At 31.2% G+C, this 22,439-nt stretch overlaps 1 protein-coding gene across 1 annotated transcript; it reads left to right on the top strand.

The window, feature by feature from the left end:
• Positions 1-16,896: 16,896 nt before the first annotated feature.
• On the top strand, positions 16,897-19,928 carry LOC143045299 (uncharacterized). The gene is made up of 4 exons (XM_076217726.1): positions 16,897-17,104; positions 17,483-17,566; positions 18,072-18,329; positions 18,733-19,928. Exons 1-4 carry the CDS (start codon positions 16,900-16,902, stop codon positions 19,104-19,106), a joined length of 921 nt encoding a protein of 306 aa, XP_076073841.1. The 5' UTR covers positions 16,897-16,899; the 3' UTR covers positions 19,107-19,928.
• The last annotated feature ends 2,511 nt before the right edge of the window (positions 19,929-22,439 follow it).

Raw genomic sequence — 22,439 nt, 5'->3', positions numbered from 1 at the left:
TTTACAAAATGGCATGTTACAACGTGAAGCCATCGGAGATTTTATACTCTCAAGTTTCTATTGCAAACAAATTCAAAAATGGCCGCCTGATTGGGGAAGTTCTAGATGACATATTAGAGGGTATCACGTCTGTCGGAGAAATACCAATGATTGAGGTTAAACTTATTGACGGTAAATACGTTTCCGCTGATAATAGACGATTATGGATCCTTAAGGAGTTAGAAAGGTTACATCGTCTTGTAAGAGTGGAAGTAAAAACTGCTAAGAAAATTGATAGAAGGAAATCTGCGAGGACAGATAATATTAGAATTCGTGGTGGTGGCCCTGATGGAAAGTCAGCAGATATAGATTTAAAGTGTATACATCAGATGATGGGAAGATTAAACATATAAAGAAAAGAAAGTAATACCAAAGACGATAATGAAAGTGTTTGAAGAAAGTAGAACTATTTTGCGTTGATCAAATAACATAGAAGACAATTTCGCAAGTGATATGCGCATAAAAGAGGGAGGAAAGATACCAAAGGGACAGTCAATATAAAACATAATGCATTCAAAGAAAGTGTTGTCAAAAGTGACTATTGAACGTACAACTGATATACTTTGGTGTTGAACATACTTTGCAACTGGCTTGAGGATGATGATGGTCCGGTTTAATGTGAGAAACCTTAGAGCGATAAGGAATTGTCAAGCAGTGTTAGTCGTATGTATTTATTTGTGGAACTTGAAAAACAAATAATAACAGCTTTGCCATATAAAGGTTATTAACATATGTGCTAATATATTATTTTTGTATCACTTAACTTTTAATAACTTTTTATTTTTTCGTAGATAGTCTTGCATTTGATAGTTGTTCCATTATTAAATGTTGTTATTTGTAATGTAATAGATGCATTAAAACATATGTAAAACGACTGTTTTGATAACAAACATTATAACATAGATTCGTATTTGATTCATTTGTACTGCCTAATAGTAAGAAATTGCAACAAGGGTTTCAAGAAAGTAGAGAAATTTTTTTATATCTGTGTCACACATATGACTACGGATATGTTCCGATTGTCGTAACTACTACCCCGTCTTCTTCATATCGATTGGTGACATTATCGAAAATGACTTTTAACCGTACTTTGGATGTTTTTAGAAATTAGACGGATGCTATATACGTATAGGTCATTATTTACCTCTGGAGCTTTTCTAACATCCCTATTTTGGATGGGGTTTGTTTCCTCAGTTTTTGTTTTTAATGTAATGTTTTGTTGCGGTTGTGTTTTATCGTTCTTATCTTTTATTTGGGGGCTGTCTGGTTTTTTATTGGACGTTCGAATGCGACTACAATAAATAAAGGTTAATGTAAATTAGGATCCAATCTGTAAACTGTACACGTAGAACAACCATGAATTCCCTTATTAATTTCTACTGCATTTATTAAAGAAATTAGTCGTTGCTTGTGCATAAAGATACATTTCAGTCTGTAGTTAACATTTGAAGTATTTTATTCACTAATATGGGGTTTTTTCAACATATTAAAAACGAAAAATACTTTGTTTGTCCTGTCTTTAAAGGATATAATCACAAAAACAATATATGTTAAAATGTACCTTCTTTTAATAAATTTTATGTTCCATAACACTGAATTTCATCAACATAATATCAGTTTGATGTACATATGCAAATTGGTATACTTTTATGTTACTTCAATTTCATTGCATTCCATTCTTATTGGATTCTTATTGGTGGTATACTCATGATCAATTTTGCCTTTTCTCATTCCATATGATCTCGTTTGAACAGGTCTGTGAGTATTGTACTCTTTTAATTTTCAAAACGATTATATTTGCACATATCATTATCCAGATTATTGTTGGTTTTTTTTATTTGAGTCCTTGTATATTGGCGACCTTTCCTATTTCGTCTTGAAAAAATAAGAAATTAAAAAAAACAAATATTTGTTTGTTTAATTGCTCTAGTAAACTCTAGAGCATTATGATGTTTAAAAGCGGACAATATTTTAATGTGTGTTTCAGTCGTCAAAATTTAATGCATGTCAAGTAAGTTTGTTTATGTTGGAGAAAATTTAATGCTGAAAACAATTTAATGTAGACGGATTAGGTGATATGTCAAAAAATATATCAACCAAGATACCAAAGTCCAAGATGGGTTCAACAAAAAGGGTAAAGTCCGTAAAACCTGATAAAGTGAACAGCTACTTAAGATTTTCAGATAATCTAATTTTGTCTAAATTAAGGATATGAAATTGTTAAATGAAGTATACGATAGTAAGAAAAGGCAGTTAAACAACAAAATATAAAAGGGTGAAGAAAAATTAGTATTTTTTTAAACTATACTGCATCAAAGCATACACGACACGAACAATTTGAATATCGATATCAGTATTTAGAAATTTTTATTTTCATTATTCAGCTCTGGATTGTTTTACCTAAAAAATGTTGATTGGTCTTGTTTTGTCTTGTTTTGTCTTGTTTGTCATTTTTATAAACTACCTGTAACAAAACTTTGAAATTGTCGAAAAACTATTTTCATATCCCAGTATGGATTACATTCGCCTTATTTGGCACAACGTTTTGAAATTTTGTGTCCTCAATGCTCTTCAAATTTGTACTTGTTTGGCTTTTTAACTATTTTGATCTGAGCGTCAATGATGAGTCTTGTGCAGACGAAACGCGCGTCTGGCGTATTAAATTATAATTCTGGTACCTTTGATAACTGTTTGACTAGAAAAATTGTACAAGACATATTTTAAGACTAATATTTATTGATTTAAGGGGGATCGTGTCACGTCTCCTTTAACAAGAGAGGTTACTTAGTAACTGGTATAAAAACTATCCCGTAACAGTTAACAGATCAGTTGAGGGTCAAAAAGACGAAATGAGGAAAATGAAAAAGACTATACATTGATTCGCCCGATCTATTCATTCTGAAAGGATGAAATGTTATGTGTATAAATTGATGACTTAACATCCAAAATTCCATCAGCCAATATATTACACATATTGAGGACGATAATACAATTAAACACGATATAGACGAATTCCAAATTCATAAATCGATTGAGAAAAAACAAATCCGGGGAACAAACTAAAACTGAAGGAAACACATCAAATATAAGAGAAATACGACACAACAGAACACAACATTAAAATGTAACACACAAAGAAACGAACTATAATATAACAATGGCCATTTTTCTGACTTGTCATTTTCTTGACACTGTATATTGTTTGGGTTTTTTTCTTATTTCTTTGGATTCTATTATTGTGCTGTCTTATCGTGTATAAACGCCTCAATAAGATTCTCCACGTACCTATATAGATACAAATACAGAATGTTCTTGTGCTGTTGTTTATTCTTAGCCTTTTTTAGAGCAAAATGAACACCCGATTTATTTAAGGAATTTTTGGTCTTCTATGCTCTTCAACTTCGTACTCAAGTTATTTGGCCTTTTTAACATTTTTTTATTCGAGCGTCACGGATGAGTCTTTTGTAGACGAAACGCGCGTCTGGCGCAAATACAAAATTTCAATCCTGGTATCTATATTGAGTTTATATAGAAAAGACTTTGACAACTCGTCGTGTTATTTTTACACACAAGTTGTTTAATGTCGAAAATATGGTTTCTATTGTAATGAGACTCTTAAAAATATATATACTTTTGTGATTTATATTGTTGATATCTGTAAGTATTTTTATTACGATCATAACCTAAGGACAGATAATTTATTTCTACACCTCGATGTTTGAATTTGAAGTTACCTATTGAGAATTGGAGATGGGCAGCGATTCCGTGAGAAAATAGAATATGTACTTTATGTAATGAGGGAATAGGTGACGAGTTTCATGTATTGTTTGCGTATACAAATACTGCTATTTCTTTCTTTATATCAACTTTTTAAACCCCATTGTTATATCATTTATCCAAGTATAAACAAACAAGTGCAAAATAAATTATCAGGAGCTGTCATGTCAGTTAACTGCTAGTAGTCTGTTGTTATTTATGTATTATTGTCATTTTGTTTATTTTCTTTGTTCTGACATCAGACTCGGACTTCTCTTGAATTGAATTTTAATGTGCGTATTGTTATGCGTTTACTTTTCTACATTGGCTAGAGGTATAGGGGGAGGGTTGAGATCTCACAAACATGTTTAACCCCACCGCATTTTTGCGCCTGTCCCAAGCCAGGAGCCTCTGGCCTTTGTTAGTCTTGTATTATTTTAATTTTAGTTTCTTGTGTACAATTTGGAAATTAGTATGGCGTTCATTATCACTGAACTAGTATATATTTGTTTAGGGGCCAGTTGAAGGACGCCTCCGGGTGCGGGAATTTCTCGCTACATTGAAGACCTGTTGATGACCTTCTGCTGTTGTTTTTTTCTATGGTCGGGTTGTTGTCTCTTTGGCACATTCCCCATTTTCATTCTCAATTTTATCAATTTGTGTAAAGAAATTATACCAAATGGTGTTTTTTTTTTATCACACTATGTATTTGTGTTTTGTCTGTCCTTTATCGCTCTGTATTATCCTAGTATATTTGTATGATTATATGGTTCACTTGTAAACCTGTATGTGTATGAGGCCATGAATAAAATCTTGAATAAATCTTAATTCATATTTATTCTATGTAATACTATATTAAAGTTGTAATACACCTGTTTATTAAATGTTATCTTCGACAAATTCATTTAGTGTAATATATAAATCATACATTTATATATTTTTAAATCTTTATACATTTCTGACCCTTTTTCAACATTGAACGTATCTTGAGCTCACTGTTATTCATTCAATCATCCAGACTCTCATGAAAATAATTACAAATCCTAGTAGTCAGTCATTTTGGGTATCGAACATATGTATACATCTTCATTTTTTACTGATGAATCTTAGGTTAATCCCGTCTCATAACTGCAGATCCGTCATGAATTTTCACATCATTAGAAATGTGTCGCATGTTCACATTTAAAGCTGCTTAACTCTTTTTTTTTCGCATTTTCAGTCACTCATTTTGGAAGTGTTTTAAAACCATAATAACAACGTCTCTTGAACGTTACGATAACAAAATGTACAGTATTTGTCCTACCAGGTTACAATCGTTTAAAGTGGACTTAATTCTTTTACATATGTTCCTTAACACATATATCATTTTGATCTGCATAGTTACAGACTTGTATGCTCTATAAATCGCCTTGCTTAAAGCCATTCAATGCCTATTGTTGGTTATTCAAACACCAGCGAAAATGTTATCCATGATAAGCTTTGTCTTTTCTCCTTCCGTATGATGTCGATTGAACATTATTATGAGTAGAGTACCCTTTTAATGTTTATGACAATTATATTAAACACAGTTTCATTGAATTATTTAATTCTGTTAATGAATCTGAAACACAATACCATTTTCCTCCGGGAGAGCCACCGCGTATTTTAACATTTTGTGTTCTAGCGCTCTTATCTTTTGCCATCCACTTTGTTCTTTTGACTTCCACTGTGGTTAAATGTCCCAACTTTTCTAACTGTTTTAAAATCCATAATCGCCTATTGTCAGCAGAAACTACTTTGCCTTTAATACATTGTACCGAAATTGCAGGTAAACTTGACACTGAAAGTCGGTCTTCCATAATATCATCAAGAACCTCACCAATCGTAACACCTGTTCTGAAAGTATTAGCTATAGAAACTTGAGAATACATAATCTCTGAAGGTCTTGCAGTAAAGGACGGCATTTTGTTAACAAGAATATACGATGTGTTATTTATGCTTTGTCAATATCAAATGCACAACCTATTCAAATGTTATGACTTATGTACTGCATTTAACATTTCTTGGTCATTTATATTTAGTAAATGGTTATTTGCAATTTTTTGAAAGTCAATATCATTGATCAATATTGTTAAACGATAATATCATAATTTCCTGAAAAGTCTATACAAAATTGTCCAACTGATAACGTTAAATAATCAAACAATTTATCTGGACGTTTTCTAACATACGAGTTTTTCTTGACCTGGAATAGAGACCGACCAGAAGTTTTCAACAAGCTCATTTATAATTTACTGTGTCTGTTTTCATATTAAAAGAAGTTCTCATTAAATGAGTTACATATTAAAATCATTCTTTTACGAATACTAAATCAGTCAAGGATAATTTGAGAGTATTTCGTATCTAAGATTAGTATTTGAATACAAGTAATTGGAAGAAAGAAGGGGTTAAAACAAAATCATTAAACTTGGGTTAGTCTATGATGAGTTGTTGTGTTTTATAGGAAATGTTTTATTATTATTTGAAGATATAAGCATAGATATAATGGCAATTATATCAATGGTTTAAAGAATTAGTCATGTAAAACTAATTATAATTATTCTATATCAGTATGACCATTACTTCGGGTGATTTTAACGTAAAAATTCATTTTATTTTCTTATTCAAGATAATTGTCGATATGTCCATAAAGTGTTATTGTTTTTGTATGATTGAATTATTTTTTTCTCCGTTTAATTCCCTCATCCTTTCAAATTCAAGTTATACAATGTTAACTCACAATTTCGCAAGACAATGTCCCTCTGACGATTTTCAAAGAAAACAAACCCTTAAAATAAGACAATCATTATTCTTTGTCAATTGAATTATTCACACATAAATGTTATCCAAAATATAGTTCAATATTTAAAAATAGATAAAAGTAAAGGAAATTCTCATATCATATATATTTACACGCGGTCTATATTCATTTAAGATTAAGCCTGTGTACAATGGATATATAATGCAGGTTAAACTTGTCCAACTGAATATCTTTCAATATACTAACATACTTTCACTCAAGATATATTTTCTAAATACGTATTATTGGGACCAAAAAGTTCCGAGTCTCTGGTAGGAACATATTTAAAATAATCATTGTACACCAAATAATTTTAAAATTGTTGTACGCACACATTTTAATTTTTAGCGCAAAAAAGAATCTAGAGCGCTCAATCTCATTTCAAGTCTTTTCCTACTGTACTATCATTATCCAATAATATTAGAAATTACTAGAACACACCCGTGATATCGCGGGTCCGTGACTGAATTAAAGTATATAAATATGCGTAAGCCTTATTTTAGTATTGGTAATGTCATCTGATAAAGTCATGCCGATTATAAGATGCACAGTTTTCTCTGCTTTCAAACACTTTTTGTTTGAACCCGTCGACCTGGAATTTTTTAGTGATATTAATTATTTGGAGAACAAAAGGGCCTGGAATGGAGTATTTTTTTTATTAACAGCATTGTCCCATATTAGTTATAAATAACCGCTGTTTTACGTCATGCCGGCTAACAAATTGAAAACTGTACCTACACGCCTTATTTTAAGTCCAGATTTTTAGTATTCGTATTGTCATCTTAGAAAGTCAAACTAAATAAAATACTACAATAGGAAACAATGTGACAATGATTGAATATAGTAGTGTCAACTCTGTGATTATGACCCGTGTATTATAGCAAAATCCTAAATACACCCGGTTTGGTGGTGCGCCTGTCAGATGCGGAACGTACAGATAAGGTAAAGGTAACAGGTGAATATACTATTGGTATAGGTATCGGACTCGACCCGGAACTTCTTAATTATTGGCAATATTAATTACGTGGAAAACAAATGGGCCTAGTGTGGTGTAATTTTTAATCAACACCATCGTACTATATTAGTTATATATAAACTTGAATTCTTTGATTCATCGTTTTTACGTGATGACGGCTGACAAATTGGACCTCGTTATTTTAGTATTATAGATTTAACATATTGTTTAATCTGTATCATTTGAAGTACCTACCCAAAGTTTGTATCAGTGGTCACCTCGGTTCTATACATGTAATATTTTAAAATCAGAGGATTTGAAAACTTGCATGTGGAAATATTTCCTACATTGTAACTTAGGAGCAATATCTCACTAAAGCATATGAGTGAACTTTTAAAAATTCTACAACAGCAAATTCAAAACTCGACTTGTCCATAAAATGAGACATAGTGTACAAAGAAAAACAAAAAACGAATGACTTCTGGTCCAGACTTGGTACAAGCACAATGCGGGTCGGTTAAACAAGTTATAGTGCCCCTTTTTGCCTACCTAGACCATATGTGATTAAACTAAAACACACAATAAAAATCCTGCTCAATGTTACTTCTAACGGAATGGCCACTTAAAGTGGAACATGGAATCATTATTCGAATTGTATCTGGAAACTAGGGTAGAAATGTTATTTCCATATCATGTAGGAAGCTTTGTAAACACACTTACACTTGTGTTGCACACAATGCGCATTATGACTATTAATGTCTCTTCACTGATGATCGATACCAAAATATTTTAAGATCTACAAGCTATTATAAAAGATATGACAAATATGTCGCTGCTACGCTATCCACAACTATCACGGAGCAAGCAACTTTTTAGTCCATATTTTCCAAGACAACGTCTCTTCCTTTTGAAAAAGACTTTTATACTATCGATAGATTATTGAACATTAATTATAAGTATGTCTTTAGCACTTTTATTGATAAGTTATCATATATCAAAATATGATATTTTTTTAAATCTTATGTATAGTAACAGAAACAAACGGATTAGATTCATATCTCGAGTGTGCATTCGATGCGCTTTTCTGGATTAACCTTCATCAGGAACGCTCATACACAAACATTTGAAAGCCAAGGATACATAGGAACTTTAACACGTGAAGAGCTATAAAAATTATTTAAGCACAAGTTATAATTATTTACGCGCAAATGAATATATTGTGCACTCAATCTAATATAAAGCTTTTTACTATTGTACCTTTTCCCAGTATTATTAGAAATAGATTTTGAATTCTCTTCATAAACAGTCCAGAGGTTTCCTCAGGGATGGACAATATTGTTTTATCCGTATAATTATGAGCACATGTAAAGTATGACCATATTATTTGTGTTTTTCACTCATTATTTCTTTTTTGGCGATGTATATTGTTTGACTTTTTTTGCTTATTTCTTTTGATCGTACTATTGTGTTCTCTTTCCGTGTAAAAAAAAGCCTAAATACGATAATCCACATACAGATACAGAATTGTCTTGTGCTGTTCTTCGTAGCTTCTTTTTTACAGCAAACTAAACAACAGATTTATTTAGAAAGGACTTTGACAACTCGTCATGTTATTTTTATACACATTTTGTTTACTGTCGAAAATAAGGTTCCCCTTGTAATGAAATTTTATATATATATTCTTTTGTGATTTCTATTGCATACATCTCTAACCATATTTATACGATTATTACCTACAGTGACTTGACTGTAAGTGTTGCTATCCACCAATTGCAATTCATTCAAAATTTTGACCAAATTGCAATTTGTTTTATTAAACCAAATTGTTCAACTGGTCCGAAATTTGAACCAACTGCTGTAGAAAACCACAGTCAGGTCGTGAAAGTGCAAGGTGATAAAATAAAACATACTTACAATCCTATAAGACTTTAACTCCACTTTATTGATGGTATTACTAAATCAGTCTATCAATCTGTATAGTTATATTATAGCCATTACCATACTAAAGGTGAACTGTTTTATTTTGAATTGCTATAAAAATGTCCAAACTAAGCTTTTATATAGTTTTTCTTTCGAAAAGTATTCTATATTCATAAGAATCACACATTATGTGAATAAAATCATTTCATATTCAGTAAAATATTTGTGAAATTGCAATATGTTTGTAGGAAGGGGAGATAATCTTTTTTGGTTTCAAAAAATCTTTATTCAAAAGAATAGTATTTTAGGTTATCTCCCCAAGGAAACTTATCAATAGCATATTGTTATTTCACACGTATTTTACTGAATATATGATGTATTATTTTAAATGATATATGATTCTTATAAATATAAAATCCTTTTCGAAAGAAAAACTATATAAAAGCTTAGTTTGGACATTTTTATAGCAATTCAAAATAAAACATTTTACCTTTAGTATGGTAATGGCTATAATATAACTATACAGATTGATAGACAAATTTAGTAATAACATCATTAAAGTGGAGTTAAAGTCTTATAGGATTGTAAGTATAATTTCTTTTATCACTTTGCACTTTCACATTTTGACTGAACAATTTGTTCAATATTCTGACCAGTTGAACAATTTGATTTTATAAAACAAATTGCGATTCAAAATTTTGAATGAGTTGCAATTGGTGGATAGCAACACTAACAGTCAAGTCACTGTAAGAACAGATTTCTACACCTCGATTTTAGAATTTGAAGTACCCTATTGAGAATGGGAGATGGATATTTTTCGCAAAAAAATAGCATATTTGCTTTATGTAATGAGGAAATAGGTGATGAGTTTCGTGTATTGTTTGCCTCATTGTAATATAAAAGAGGGACGAAAGATACCAAAGGGACAGTCAAACTCATAAATCTAAAATAAACTGACAACGCCATGGCTAAAAATGAAAAAGACAAACAGACAAACAATAGCACACAGGACATAACATAGAAAACTAAAGAATAAACAACACGAACCCCACCAAAAACTAGGGGTTATATAATTTATCCAACGTACAAGTTCAAAATAAATTATCAGGTTTTTTCTAATAACTAATACCAAATGTTTTTTTCTATCGCACTGTGTATTTGTGTTTTGACTGTCCTGTCTCGCTATATGTTATCATATGTTTGTATGCTTATATGGTCCTCCTATAAACATGTATTTGTTTGGGGTCATGAAATTTTTTTAAATAAGTCTAAATTTCTTGAATATTTTATATAATGCTACATGAAAGTTATCATACACTTGTACATAAACGATTCTCGTTTACAAATTCATTTAGTGTCATTTATCATCAGTCCTTTTCTGTTCTTATGAATCGTCTTTATATCTTTTTAAACATTCAACGTAACTATCTTAAGATCGCCGTTTTTCATTCAATCATTTAGGCTTTTATAAAAATAATTAGTCAGTTGTTTTGGTTATCTCCCAAACTGTTTATTTTCTTATTTCTCTGAAATCGAACATATTTATACATTTAAAATTTTTACTGGTGAATCTGAGATGGATCCCGTCTCTTAACTGCAGATCCGCCATAAATTTCCAAATTAGGTTTCAATTAAAGTATTGGTCGTATGCTCACATGTTAAGATGCTTAACTCTTCTTTCGCATTTCAGACATGCATTTCGGAAGCGTTTGAAAACCATTATAGCATTCTCTTCAACGTTACGATAACGAAAAGTACAGCGTGTGTTCTACCAAGATACAATCGTTTAAAGTTGACTTATTTCGTTTTAATGCACATGTTCCTTAACACTGAATTATATCAACATATATCAGTTTGGTTTGCATATATGAATTGTTAGACTTGTATGCTCCTTAAATATTCTTGTTTAAAGTCTTTCGATGCCTATTGTTGGTATTTCCGGCGAAAATGTTATCCATGATCAGCTTTATCTTGTCGCCTTCCATATGGAATCGTTTGAACAGTATTATGGGTATTGTACTCTTTTGATGTTTATAACGATTATATCAAACACATTTTCATTACTTTTGTTAATTCTGTTAATGAATCTGAAACACAATACCATTTCCCTCCGGGAGAGCCACTGCGAATTTTCACGTTTTGTGTTCTAGCGTTTTTTTGCCTATAAATGTGCTTTGTTCTTTTGACTTCCACTGTCGTTAAATGTCCCAACTTTTCTAACTGTTTAAGAATCCATAGTCTTCTATTGTCTGCTGAAACTAATTCGCCGTCAATGTCTTTGACCGAAATTTTAGGTAAACTAGACACTGAAAGTCGGTCTTCCATTATATCATCTAGAACGTCACCAATCGAAACACCTGTTCTGAAAGTATTAGCTATAGAAACTTGAGAATACATAATCTCTGAAGGTCTTGCAGTAAAGGACGGCATTTTGTTCACAGAATATAAGATGTGTTATTTATGCTTTGTCAATATCAAATGCACAACCAATTCAAATGTAAATACTTATGTACTGCATAAAATATTTTTTTGTCATTTATTTTTAGTAAATGGTTATTCTCAATTTTTTGAAAGTCAATATCATTGATCACTGTCGTTGAACGATAAAAGTAAACATTTCTAGAAAAGTCGATATGAAATTTCTGATAACACTCATTCAACAAACAGTTTATCTGTAAATTTTCTCACATACGATTTTTTCTGGACCTGGAAGAAAGATAGACTTGAAGTTTTCAACTAGCCCATTTATAAATCACTGGCAGTGTATGTTTTCATATTTTAAGAAATTCTCATTGCACGAGTTATATATTCAAACCTTCTTTTACGAATACTAAATCAGTCTATGATAATTTGAGAGTATATTTTGTATCTAATATTAGTTTTTTAATACAAATAATTGTTTGAAAGAAGAAAAAAAACATTGAACTGGGATTAGTCCATGGTGAGTTGTAATGTTTCACCGAATTTTTATTGATATTGAAGATGTAAGCAAAGATGAAATAGCTATTATATCTATTGCATAAGAAATCAGTTATGTATAATACGGTTCAACATAACTAGAATTATTCTATCTCTGCATGATCATTACTTCATGTTATTTAACGTAAATTTCATTTTATTTTCAATTTCAAGTTAATTGCCGACTTTAATTAAAGCGTTATTGTTTTCGATCTGGTCAAATTAAAAGTCGTATTTATTAATTTACATGCATATTGATATTTAAAAACAGAACTTATACTGGTTCCTTATACTCATAAGTTCACAAGACCATTTTTCAGTGTGCCCCGAGTGATTTTAAAGAATACAAACCCTTATTGTAATGACAATCGTTATTCTATATAAATGCACCTATATTCACACATATCCAAAATATAGTTCAATGATATCTAAAAATAGATACACGCACAGAAAATTTTCGTTTCAAATTTAAACAGGTATAAGTATGAGTGTCCTTTGTTTGTTTAAGAAAACAACCTTTGTACAAAGGATATATAATGCACGTACAATACAACTTACATACTTTCACTCAAAATATATTTTGAAAAAATTACTAGTACGTAATATTGGGACCAATAGGTTTCGGAGCTCTGATAGCTAGGGACCTGTGCAAAAAAAAATATACATGTATTGTGCATAACATTTTATAATGTGCACTAGATTCAAATAAACAGCTGCGCCATGAGCGCATGATACGCCCGACGTCTTGTGTGCAAGTTTTATGCAATAATCATAAATAGTTTCTGAGAAAGTTTTAAGCAATAACCATATATTGTTTTTGAGACACGGCGGGACATGTGAAACCCCCCACCCTGTTTTTTTTTTACAAAAACTAAATATCAATAAAAATAAAATTTTGAATCAAAACTAAATAGGGCATGACATGTAAAAAAAAAACCTTCCCTGTTTTACAAAATACTCAATAACTCAAAAATAAAATTTTGAATCATCACCAAAAAGTATACAGATCTTTAGATTAATAAAACAAAGACATGTGTAAAGTTTTACGCAATAATCATAAATCGTTTTTTAGATATAGCGCGACATATAAAAAGCCCTCCCCCTTTTTTACAAAATACTCAATAACTCAAAAATGAAATTTCGAATCATCACCAAAAAGTATACAGATATTAAGATAAATATAACTAAGAATTGTTTAAAGTTTTAAGCCATAATCAAGAATCGTTTTTGAGATACGGTGCGACATGTGAAAAAAAACTGTTTTAATTACAAAGTGCCGTATCTCAAAATGTTTTAATCTTATTTTCACCAAAAAGTATACAGATCATTTGGCCATCATAAGAAACAACTACTTGTCACCATCTTACGGTGTTTATATATCTCAACTTGTACGATTCGCTCGTGTATGTAACAATGTTTTAGATTTTAACGAGAGAAATTTATGTATTACTGAAAAATTATTACACCAGGGTTTTCGATATCACAAACTAGTCAAAACATTTACTAAATTTTATCATCGGTATAAAGACATCATTCGTAAATATAGCTCAACATGCAGACTTCTAATACGTTCAGGTATTTCACATCCAATTTTTTATGGTAATATTCTTTATAAAGCACAAAGGTGTCAGTATTCACCTCAGAAACTTACAAAACCTTTGAATAGACTTATTAAGAAGGGATATAATTACGATACTGTTGTCAAGTCATTAAAGATTGCATATTTTGGCGTTAATATTGAGTCACTGATAAGGTCTTTGCATCGAAACTAAACACATTTATTCTAAAAACAGTTGTTGGCATGACACGGGTTATGTTCTTCTCATATATGTTATGATGGTATGATACTAAACCCCTAACGGGAAGGATTGTGCCTGATGTTCATATGATGAAATCATAATCTTTCAGTCAGTTTAATTGAAGTCTGGAGCTGGCATGTCAGTTAACTGCTAGTAGTCTGTTGTTATTTATGTATTATTGTCATTTTGTTTATTTTCTTTGGTTACACCTTCTGACATCAGACTCGGATTTCTCTTGAACTGAATTTTAATGTGCGTATTGTTATGCGTTTACTTTACTACATTGGTTAGAGGTATAGGGGGAGGGTTGAGATCTCACAAACATGTTTAACCCCGCCGCATTTTTGCGCCTGTCCCAAGTCAGGAGCCTCTGGCCTTTGTTAGTCTTGTATTATTTTAATTTTAGTTTCTTGTGTACAATTTGGAAATTAGTATGGCGTTCATTATCACTGAACTAGTATATATTTGTTTAGGGGCCAGCTGAGGGACGCCTCCGGGTGCGGGAATTTCTCGCTACATTGAAGACCTGTTGGTGACCCTCTGCTGTTGTTTTTTATTTGGTCGGGTTGTTGTCTCTTTGACACATTCCCCATTTCCATTCTCAATTTTATATTAAGTTTCATGAAATTTGGATAAGTCGTTCTCAAGTTACGGTGCGACATGTTTACGCCGAACAGACAGACGGACAGGCGGACAGACAGACGGACAGACAGACGGACAGACAGACGGACAGACGGACGGACACCGGACATCTGTATACCATAATACGTCCCGTCAAAATTTTGACGGGCGTATAAAAATATTGTGCGCTCAATATAAAAATGTTGTGCTCGCAAAAGAATATAGTGTACACTCAAATTCATATAGATCCTTTTGCTATGGAACTTTATTCTAATTAAGGAATGACTGTAATAATTTTTCTGTCTATGAAGAAATAACATAAAAAAAATTTGGTGCACATTGAATAACGCGCGTAGCGGGTTATTTAACAGTGTGCACCACATTTTTTATGTTATTTCGAATAGACAGAAAAAATATTATAAGGAATTTCTTATAATTTAATTCTAAATTCCATTTTAAATGGTAGAAAACTATGAAAAAACGTTGATGACGTCACGGTCACATGACTAAATTGTGTCTTTGGGCTGATAACAAAATAACGTCAGCCAATCAAAAGACGCGTTACATTCAAAATTAAATTATTAAAATACAAATGAATAATTGACGTTCTCTTCATCAATTGTCCAAAATTGACTTCATGGTTCTAAAATATTGTTTCATTCGTATCATTTAAAGTGCCTATTCAAACCTTACATCAGAGGTCACCTCGGTTCTTCAATATTAGAGAGAAGAAATTGCAAACTTTGCTACACAATATTTCCTTATCTTGGGAGTAATATTTGTCTGAAGTGAATGAGTTATGCATAATTAGGGAAAACAGTAATCGCAAAAATAAAACACAAAGAAGAACAGACCACATGAACCATCGAAACCCGAAACCATAAAAACTCAGACAAAAAGCCGTGGTGAAGTGGTTAGCGCATTGGACTACTAACACACAGGTTCCTGGCTCGATCCACGTTCGGTGGAGAAAATTTCAGGGACTGAATTTTTGGCTCTCCCTTGACACCATTTGCGAGTATGGTCTTGAGAAACAATAGTCCGTCGGATGGGGACGATAAATAAATGATCCGTATTTAGAGAGAGCAATATCTCTTGCACGTAAAAGACACTCTTATAGATTTCGAAAAACAGGAGGCTAATGTCGCGACAAGGCAGCACTTGTACCCGCAAAGTAGGAAGGGAATAATATAAGTTACAGTAAATTGTTTCCCAATCCTATATACATACATATGTTTGAACTAAAGACAAAGAACAACGAATGACACATGGTCCATATAGTCAGACTTTGTATAAGCACAAAATGTGTTTGGTTTAAAATAGTTTCATGTGAATAAACCCCCTATCGGGCCCTGAACACAACCTCAGTTTTGCACATCTGGACCATATGTCATTTAAAAAAACCTGCATAATATAACAATTAACAGAATGGCAGCTAAAAGCTAAAAACAAATAATTAAAAAAAAACAGAGTCAAAATGTGTTCGCTACATCTTGAAGGTATTGAATTACATTCTACCTCGTTGAGGTATACATATTGCGTGGTTTTGACCTTCGTCTTATCCTTATTGATTGCCCATCGGTATACCCTCTCCCTCCTCTGAATAGAAGTTTGTCACTGTTTGTTTTACTATTTTCCTCATCATCGTGGCTTTTAAGATATTTCTTCTTTGTCATTTTATAAATATTCGATTCTATGAAATACTACTTAATCAAATTATGATATAATAAGTTTACTTATACTAAATTCTTTTTACTGTAAAAATTTGATATAGTTTTGTCCGATGAATTAGGACAGATCTAATTCTTTAAAAGAGAGATTGTGCGCTAATGAGTTACATGTTCATGATTTTGCTAGCAAGAACAAAATATTCTTGTACATGCGCCTTTTTGTTGTTTGCTGCGTAAAACAAATCATTTGTCATCTTTAATTATAGAATTATTCATTCAAATGACTTTGCGATCATTTGTGGAAATTCCCATACCTGAAAATAGAAAACAACGTGCAGGTATTTAAGGCAATGTTAAACTCGCATGGCGAATTATGGATATCGGTTGTGGTCTGTAAATGTTATAATGAAGTTAACTCCAGAAGAAGGTTTTAAATTTAATTGTGGATTTGACATTTGTACATATCCAACTCAGTACTGTGATACAGAGGATAACAGATGTGGTTATTGTTCACCGGATATTTGTAATTCTGGTTCAATACCAACACAGTGTAGAGAAGAATGCAATAGTAAGATTTTTAGTTTCTATATTATTGTATGAAGAAGTTAGTTTTTTTATTCCATTACTTTTGTCCTCTTAAAATTCTTATTCAATTTTCTTTCAACATGTTTGTCCATTAACACATGACATTCTTCTATAACATTTTTTCTCTATAAGTTTATTAATATATTCTTTAGAGTAGTATTTATGTTATTTGTATTGGGGGGAGGGAGCGAGGGGTATATTCAAGATGGAGAACAAACTGTGTTTTAATGCTACTGTATGTTCATTCCATGTTTCTGGTGCGATGTTTACATATTTCGCCAAGTCCAATTAAATTTAAGATTTACAGTGTTAACGAGAAGGTGTTTGTCTTTACTACCTACATGTTTAAATTTTTTTTTAGAATTGTTCTCGACGACTTCAACTAGTACACGGGACATTCAACGTGATCCACAAATGAACAACTACAACGCATATTCTGGAACATGTAAGTATATGTATAAAAATGAATGTGTCAATTAGCTCTATTTTAAAAGAACTATAATATTAAATCTTTGACTTAAGGTGGATATAGTTGTTATATTGGTGATTATTCCATACTCTCTGGGTTTCTTTTATAGAATGACTCAATTCTTATTCAATTATAAAAACGTGTCACGTATTATGATCACACCATGAAAAATCTATTTACAGCTCAAAATTTTCCGTTTTCTATACTTTAAAATTATGATATCTAAAAATATATACTTATTTATAGACGTGTCATTGAAGTTAAATGTTAATAATCTTAAGAATAGTTCTATCTTTAATACGTATAGAATGAAACTTGTTCATAACCGTTCAATCCGCAATCCGACGCCGCCCAATAAAAGGAAAACAATTTAAAATATGCGTCTACCAGTAAAGATTTTAAGTGTGTGTAGGAAACTCAAAGGCTGAACACACACATATCGTTATATACTAGTTTTAAACATATTTTTTTCTCTTTACAGCTATTGAGGGTGTCTATGTCATTGCAATCATTGCTTTATTATTGGTTATATGCTTGTATGTGAAGAAAGGATGGAAACTATACAGAAAAAAAGGAAAACAAAACACACGTTATACGTCATTAGAGGTTGTGAAAATCGAAAAATGTATAGAACCTGTAAAAGCAGTTGAAACGGACCAAAGTGAACCTGATAATAACACAACTTTGACAACCCCAGAAATTCCTAATGCAACTGAACAAGCAACTGCACCACCTCAAGGTAATTGTTAATATTTAGAACTTGCATCTGCAGAATATATTCAAATATATGTGTCTGAACAAAGAGCAATTTACCACATTTTTTAAAATTTCAACTTATAAATATACTCTATATATAAGGAAAACAACTATTCAGTGTATTATATTCACAGGGGTATAAATTTCTCGATTTCTACGATTAACGAGCTTTCTCGAATTTGTCTTAAATAAAATATTTAACTTGTATATAAATACAAGAAAGTGACTTTTGAGGTTTCTTGAACCTCTCTTAAATAAAACATTTTACTTCTATGAAAACATAACTTTTTGTATTAGCTAGTTACTTTTGAGGTTTCATGAAACTGCCTCATATAAAACATTTTACTGATATATATAAGTAAGTACCATTTTTTATTATATTTCAGAGAATATAAATGGACCATCATCACTGCCTTATACAGATTCCACAATAGTAGCACATCCAGATGATGACGACAAGTCTCCTTCACACAACTTTGGCGACCATAATATTTTATCGTCCAGTATTCCATTGGATGAATCTTTACAAGGTCCTCCCACAATTGGACCAGTAAGCCAGGCTGAGAACGAGAAAAAGTGTGAACAATTAGACTATAATATTTTAGACAGTAGTGAACATTTTTCAAAAGGTATTCAAGATGTAACTAAACATTCTGCTAATGTTTCCGAAAATGTTAACATTTGTACAGGTTCGTTAGGAGTTGACACTAATATAGCAGAATTGACAGTAGCTAAAAAACAAACAGATAAAGTCTGCTAAAAATTGTGTAAATATGTATACTATTAGGTAGAAATATGAGATTAAATGTCAAACTGCATGTGTAATTGGCATAAATATATATTTTTGTTCAATCTTTTAACAATCTATTTTCCTTGAGGTTTCTTTTCACATTAACAGATTTTATAAGGACCCAAAAGTGGCATTTTACTGGAATATGGCAAATATACATTTTGTATTTTCTTCTGTTTTTTTGTAATACTATGTTCGTTGTCATCTAGCTCATCATTGCATTACCTGTGATCAAGAAAAACTATATTCCTTTTTTATATACATAGATTTATGTATTTTGTATATACATAAATGTATGTACTCTATATTCATAATACTGTATACGTACATAAAGTGTTATTATAAATGATACTGCATTAATATGTGTTAGGTATGTGATATTGTGAAAGTATGTGATATTTATATTATAATTTGCAAGTATATGTTATTTATATGATAATGTGTAAATATGTTATTTATATTTATATTTATATTTACTATGAGAGATATGTTTCATTTATATAAAACTGTGTAAGTAAGTGTCATATGCGTTAACGTGTGTGTTATTTCTACAATACTGTATAAGTGATACTGTACAAGTGTGTTATTTATATCACTGTGTAAATATATGTTATTCATATAAAACTGTGGAAGAACGCATTATTTATTATATGACAGGGCAAAAGTATGATTGTTACAGAAACTTTAAAAAGTGTATGCAATACACTATGTTAATACTCAAATTTGAAATTGTTTTAATTGATACGTGTGATACAAATAAGTGCGTACAATAAACAAAATACTAAATATTGACATCTGTGTTGGTATTATTTGTATGCTTGTTTGATTATTTGTACCAGTTGTGTTGTATTTCTGTGATGTATGTTGACAGTACACTATTTAGGAAGCTTGGTTCCAAGTATTGCCACAATAACCTTTTATGTCATTTTGAGTAGCTCGCCCGATTTACATCAATACAACGAGGTCATACACAAATGCCATAAAAGTGGAAGGTTTGGCTAGATACAAACACCAGGGTTTACCCTACATTTATTCGGAAAACGCCTAAAACCAAGTCAGAAACATAACAAGTTATTCACTATTTAATAACGTTTGATTTTGTTAGTTTTCATGGACTTCCCCTTTTTGAACTTGACTAAGAGTTAGAAATAATTCATATTTTTTGTTCAATTTTTCCCTCTTCTACTGTATACAACTAGATATTATTGGTCCTTAGTTGTTTCAGTCTTCTTTATTTTTAGTAGTTTTCACTTTAACCTTTCAATATATAAAAAAAACATCAAGTTGGTGAATCTCCAAACCTTAAACATTTATGCAATACCCATAACCTATAGTTTTATGTAATCCACATACAAGTGAGAGGTTTATCTGGCTATAAAACCAGGTTTATACCACCAATTTTAACAGAAATTTACTGGCTGTACCAACTACCAAGTCAGGAATATGACAGTTGTTATTCATTCGTTTGATGTGTTTTTGATTTTGAATTCGCTAGTTGCTTAGCGACTTTCCGTTTATAATTTTTTCGTAGTTCGGTATTTTTGTTATATTACTATCCATTGAGGCATGACAACGGAAACGTGACTTCTAAAGATAAGTCAAAGGTCTACTTGGTCGATTTTGATATTACAATGTTGTGATTATAGGACAAACATTCACGGTCTCCTCTCGACTAGGCCTTTTATAATACATGTATCAATTGTTCATTTGAATAACAAATAAAGGGATAGTCGGCATGTTCCATTAAAGATTAAAAGACGATACCTTACGAACTGTTAATTATCAACATCAATCTTTTAGAAAAGTCTTAGAAACTAATAAATGTTGGATTCATGATTACAAACAGTATTCATACATGTACATAATCATAATGTACAGATATATAATTCAATATGTATATTTACTTTACAATGGGCTATTTAAAACGTAAAATATACCATACCTATACTTATTCTCGTACATTAATAGCCTATAATAAGATATGGAATAGTTGTGATTGGAAATTTCCATCGTATGTCTCGTTCTCAAAAGAATAATTATAAAATAGAAATTTTTAGAATGGAATGATCTAGACGGTTTATATAACAAACAATTTACATGTACCTATATACGTATCATGTGACAATCTGATCAAAATGACCTATTTTGATATAAATTAAATACCTTAACTTTCCCAGGTATATTAATAGTCAAACATTTATAGAATAGTTGCAATTGAAAATTCTCACTTTAATCTGTTATTTAATTTTAATTTTATCTAAGGAATATTTCTTTATACGAAACATAGGTTTGGCAAGTATACATATACTTGGGTATGATTAGGAATGGAAAGAGGCTATAAAACAACTTGCCAACAATTAACTTCATATTCTGAGACATGTCAAGACAGCATCCCAGCGATAAAAGAATATGTTTAAAAGAACTATGCACTCCGCTAACTTTTTTTCTTCAATTCGTTTTTAAAATGTCATGTTTTCTTCAATTTGAATATTATTATATTGAATATTACGAAAACTGGATAAAGTGAGAAACAAATTCTTTCATTAGTTAAAATTACTGCTTCATTGATTATTTCCGTGTTCGAACCCTACACGTGGTAGCTTCGTTCGACTTCAATCTTAATTGACAAGCTATATATATTATTATGTTTCGGACCATATGAGTATTTGGACAATACGCGTATGGTCATGACCACCATGCATATGTTAACAAAATAAATGTATCTAAAGAAATACGTAAATTCTTTTAATTGCAGTTTAGCATGTAGGGCTTAGTTACTTTTTTACCACCTAAAAATGTGTATATACAATATGAGTTATGACCGCTGTATGTTGAAAAGGAAACATATGTAGGTATTAAAATCAATGGAGCTGAAAAAACTAATAAATAAATAGACTGGAAAGAATTCCGTAACGCCAAGAGAGGACACGTGAGGATATACAATGCAAAGCAAATAAAAAAATAGAGCAGACATAGACATTTGAGCTGGTAATCAGTCATTTTTTGTAAGCATACAACTGTTCCAAGTTGATGAAGGCCATGTAATGGGAGAATCACAAGGCAAAAGCAAGATCAAAATATATTGTCAGGAAAAACGAAAAAAGTCTAAGGTGAGTCCCAGATTGAAAATACCAGTAAAATCACCAGCCACAGTTGTGAGGAATCAACCAGGACAATGATTGCAGGGATTTTTTCTTTCTCTGTGATGAGGTATCTGACTATCATCATGAAAGCATCGACTATTATGATCGACAATAGAGTATGTGACTGTCACTTGAACTACTAATCATTGATTTTTTAACC

Source organism: Mytilus galloprovincialis, chromosome 9 (genome assembly GCF_965363235.1).
Source record: "Mytilus galloprovincialis chromosome 9, xbMytGall1.hap1.1, whole genome shotgun sequence".
NCBI classification, from domain to species: Eukaryota; Metazoa; Mollusca; class Bivalvia; order Mytilida; family Mytilidae; genus Mytilus; species Mytilus galloprovincialis.
Note: the sequence above shows the minus strand (reverse complement) of the source record. Positions and strands in the feature narration are given on the sequence as shown.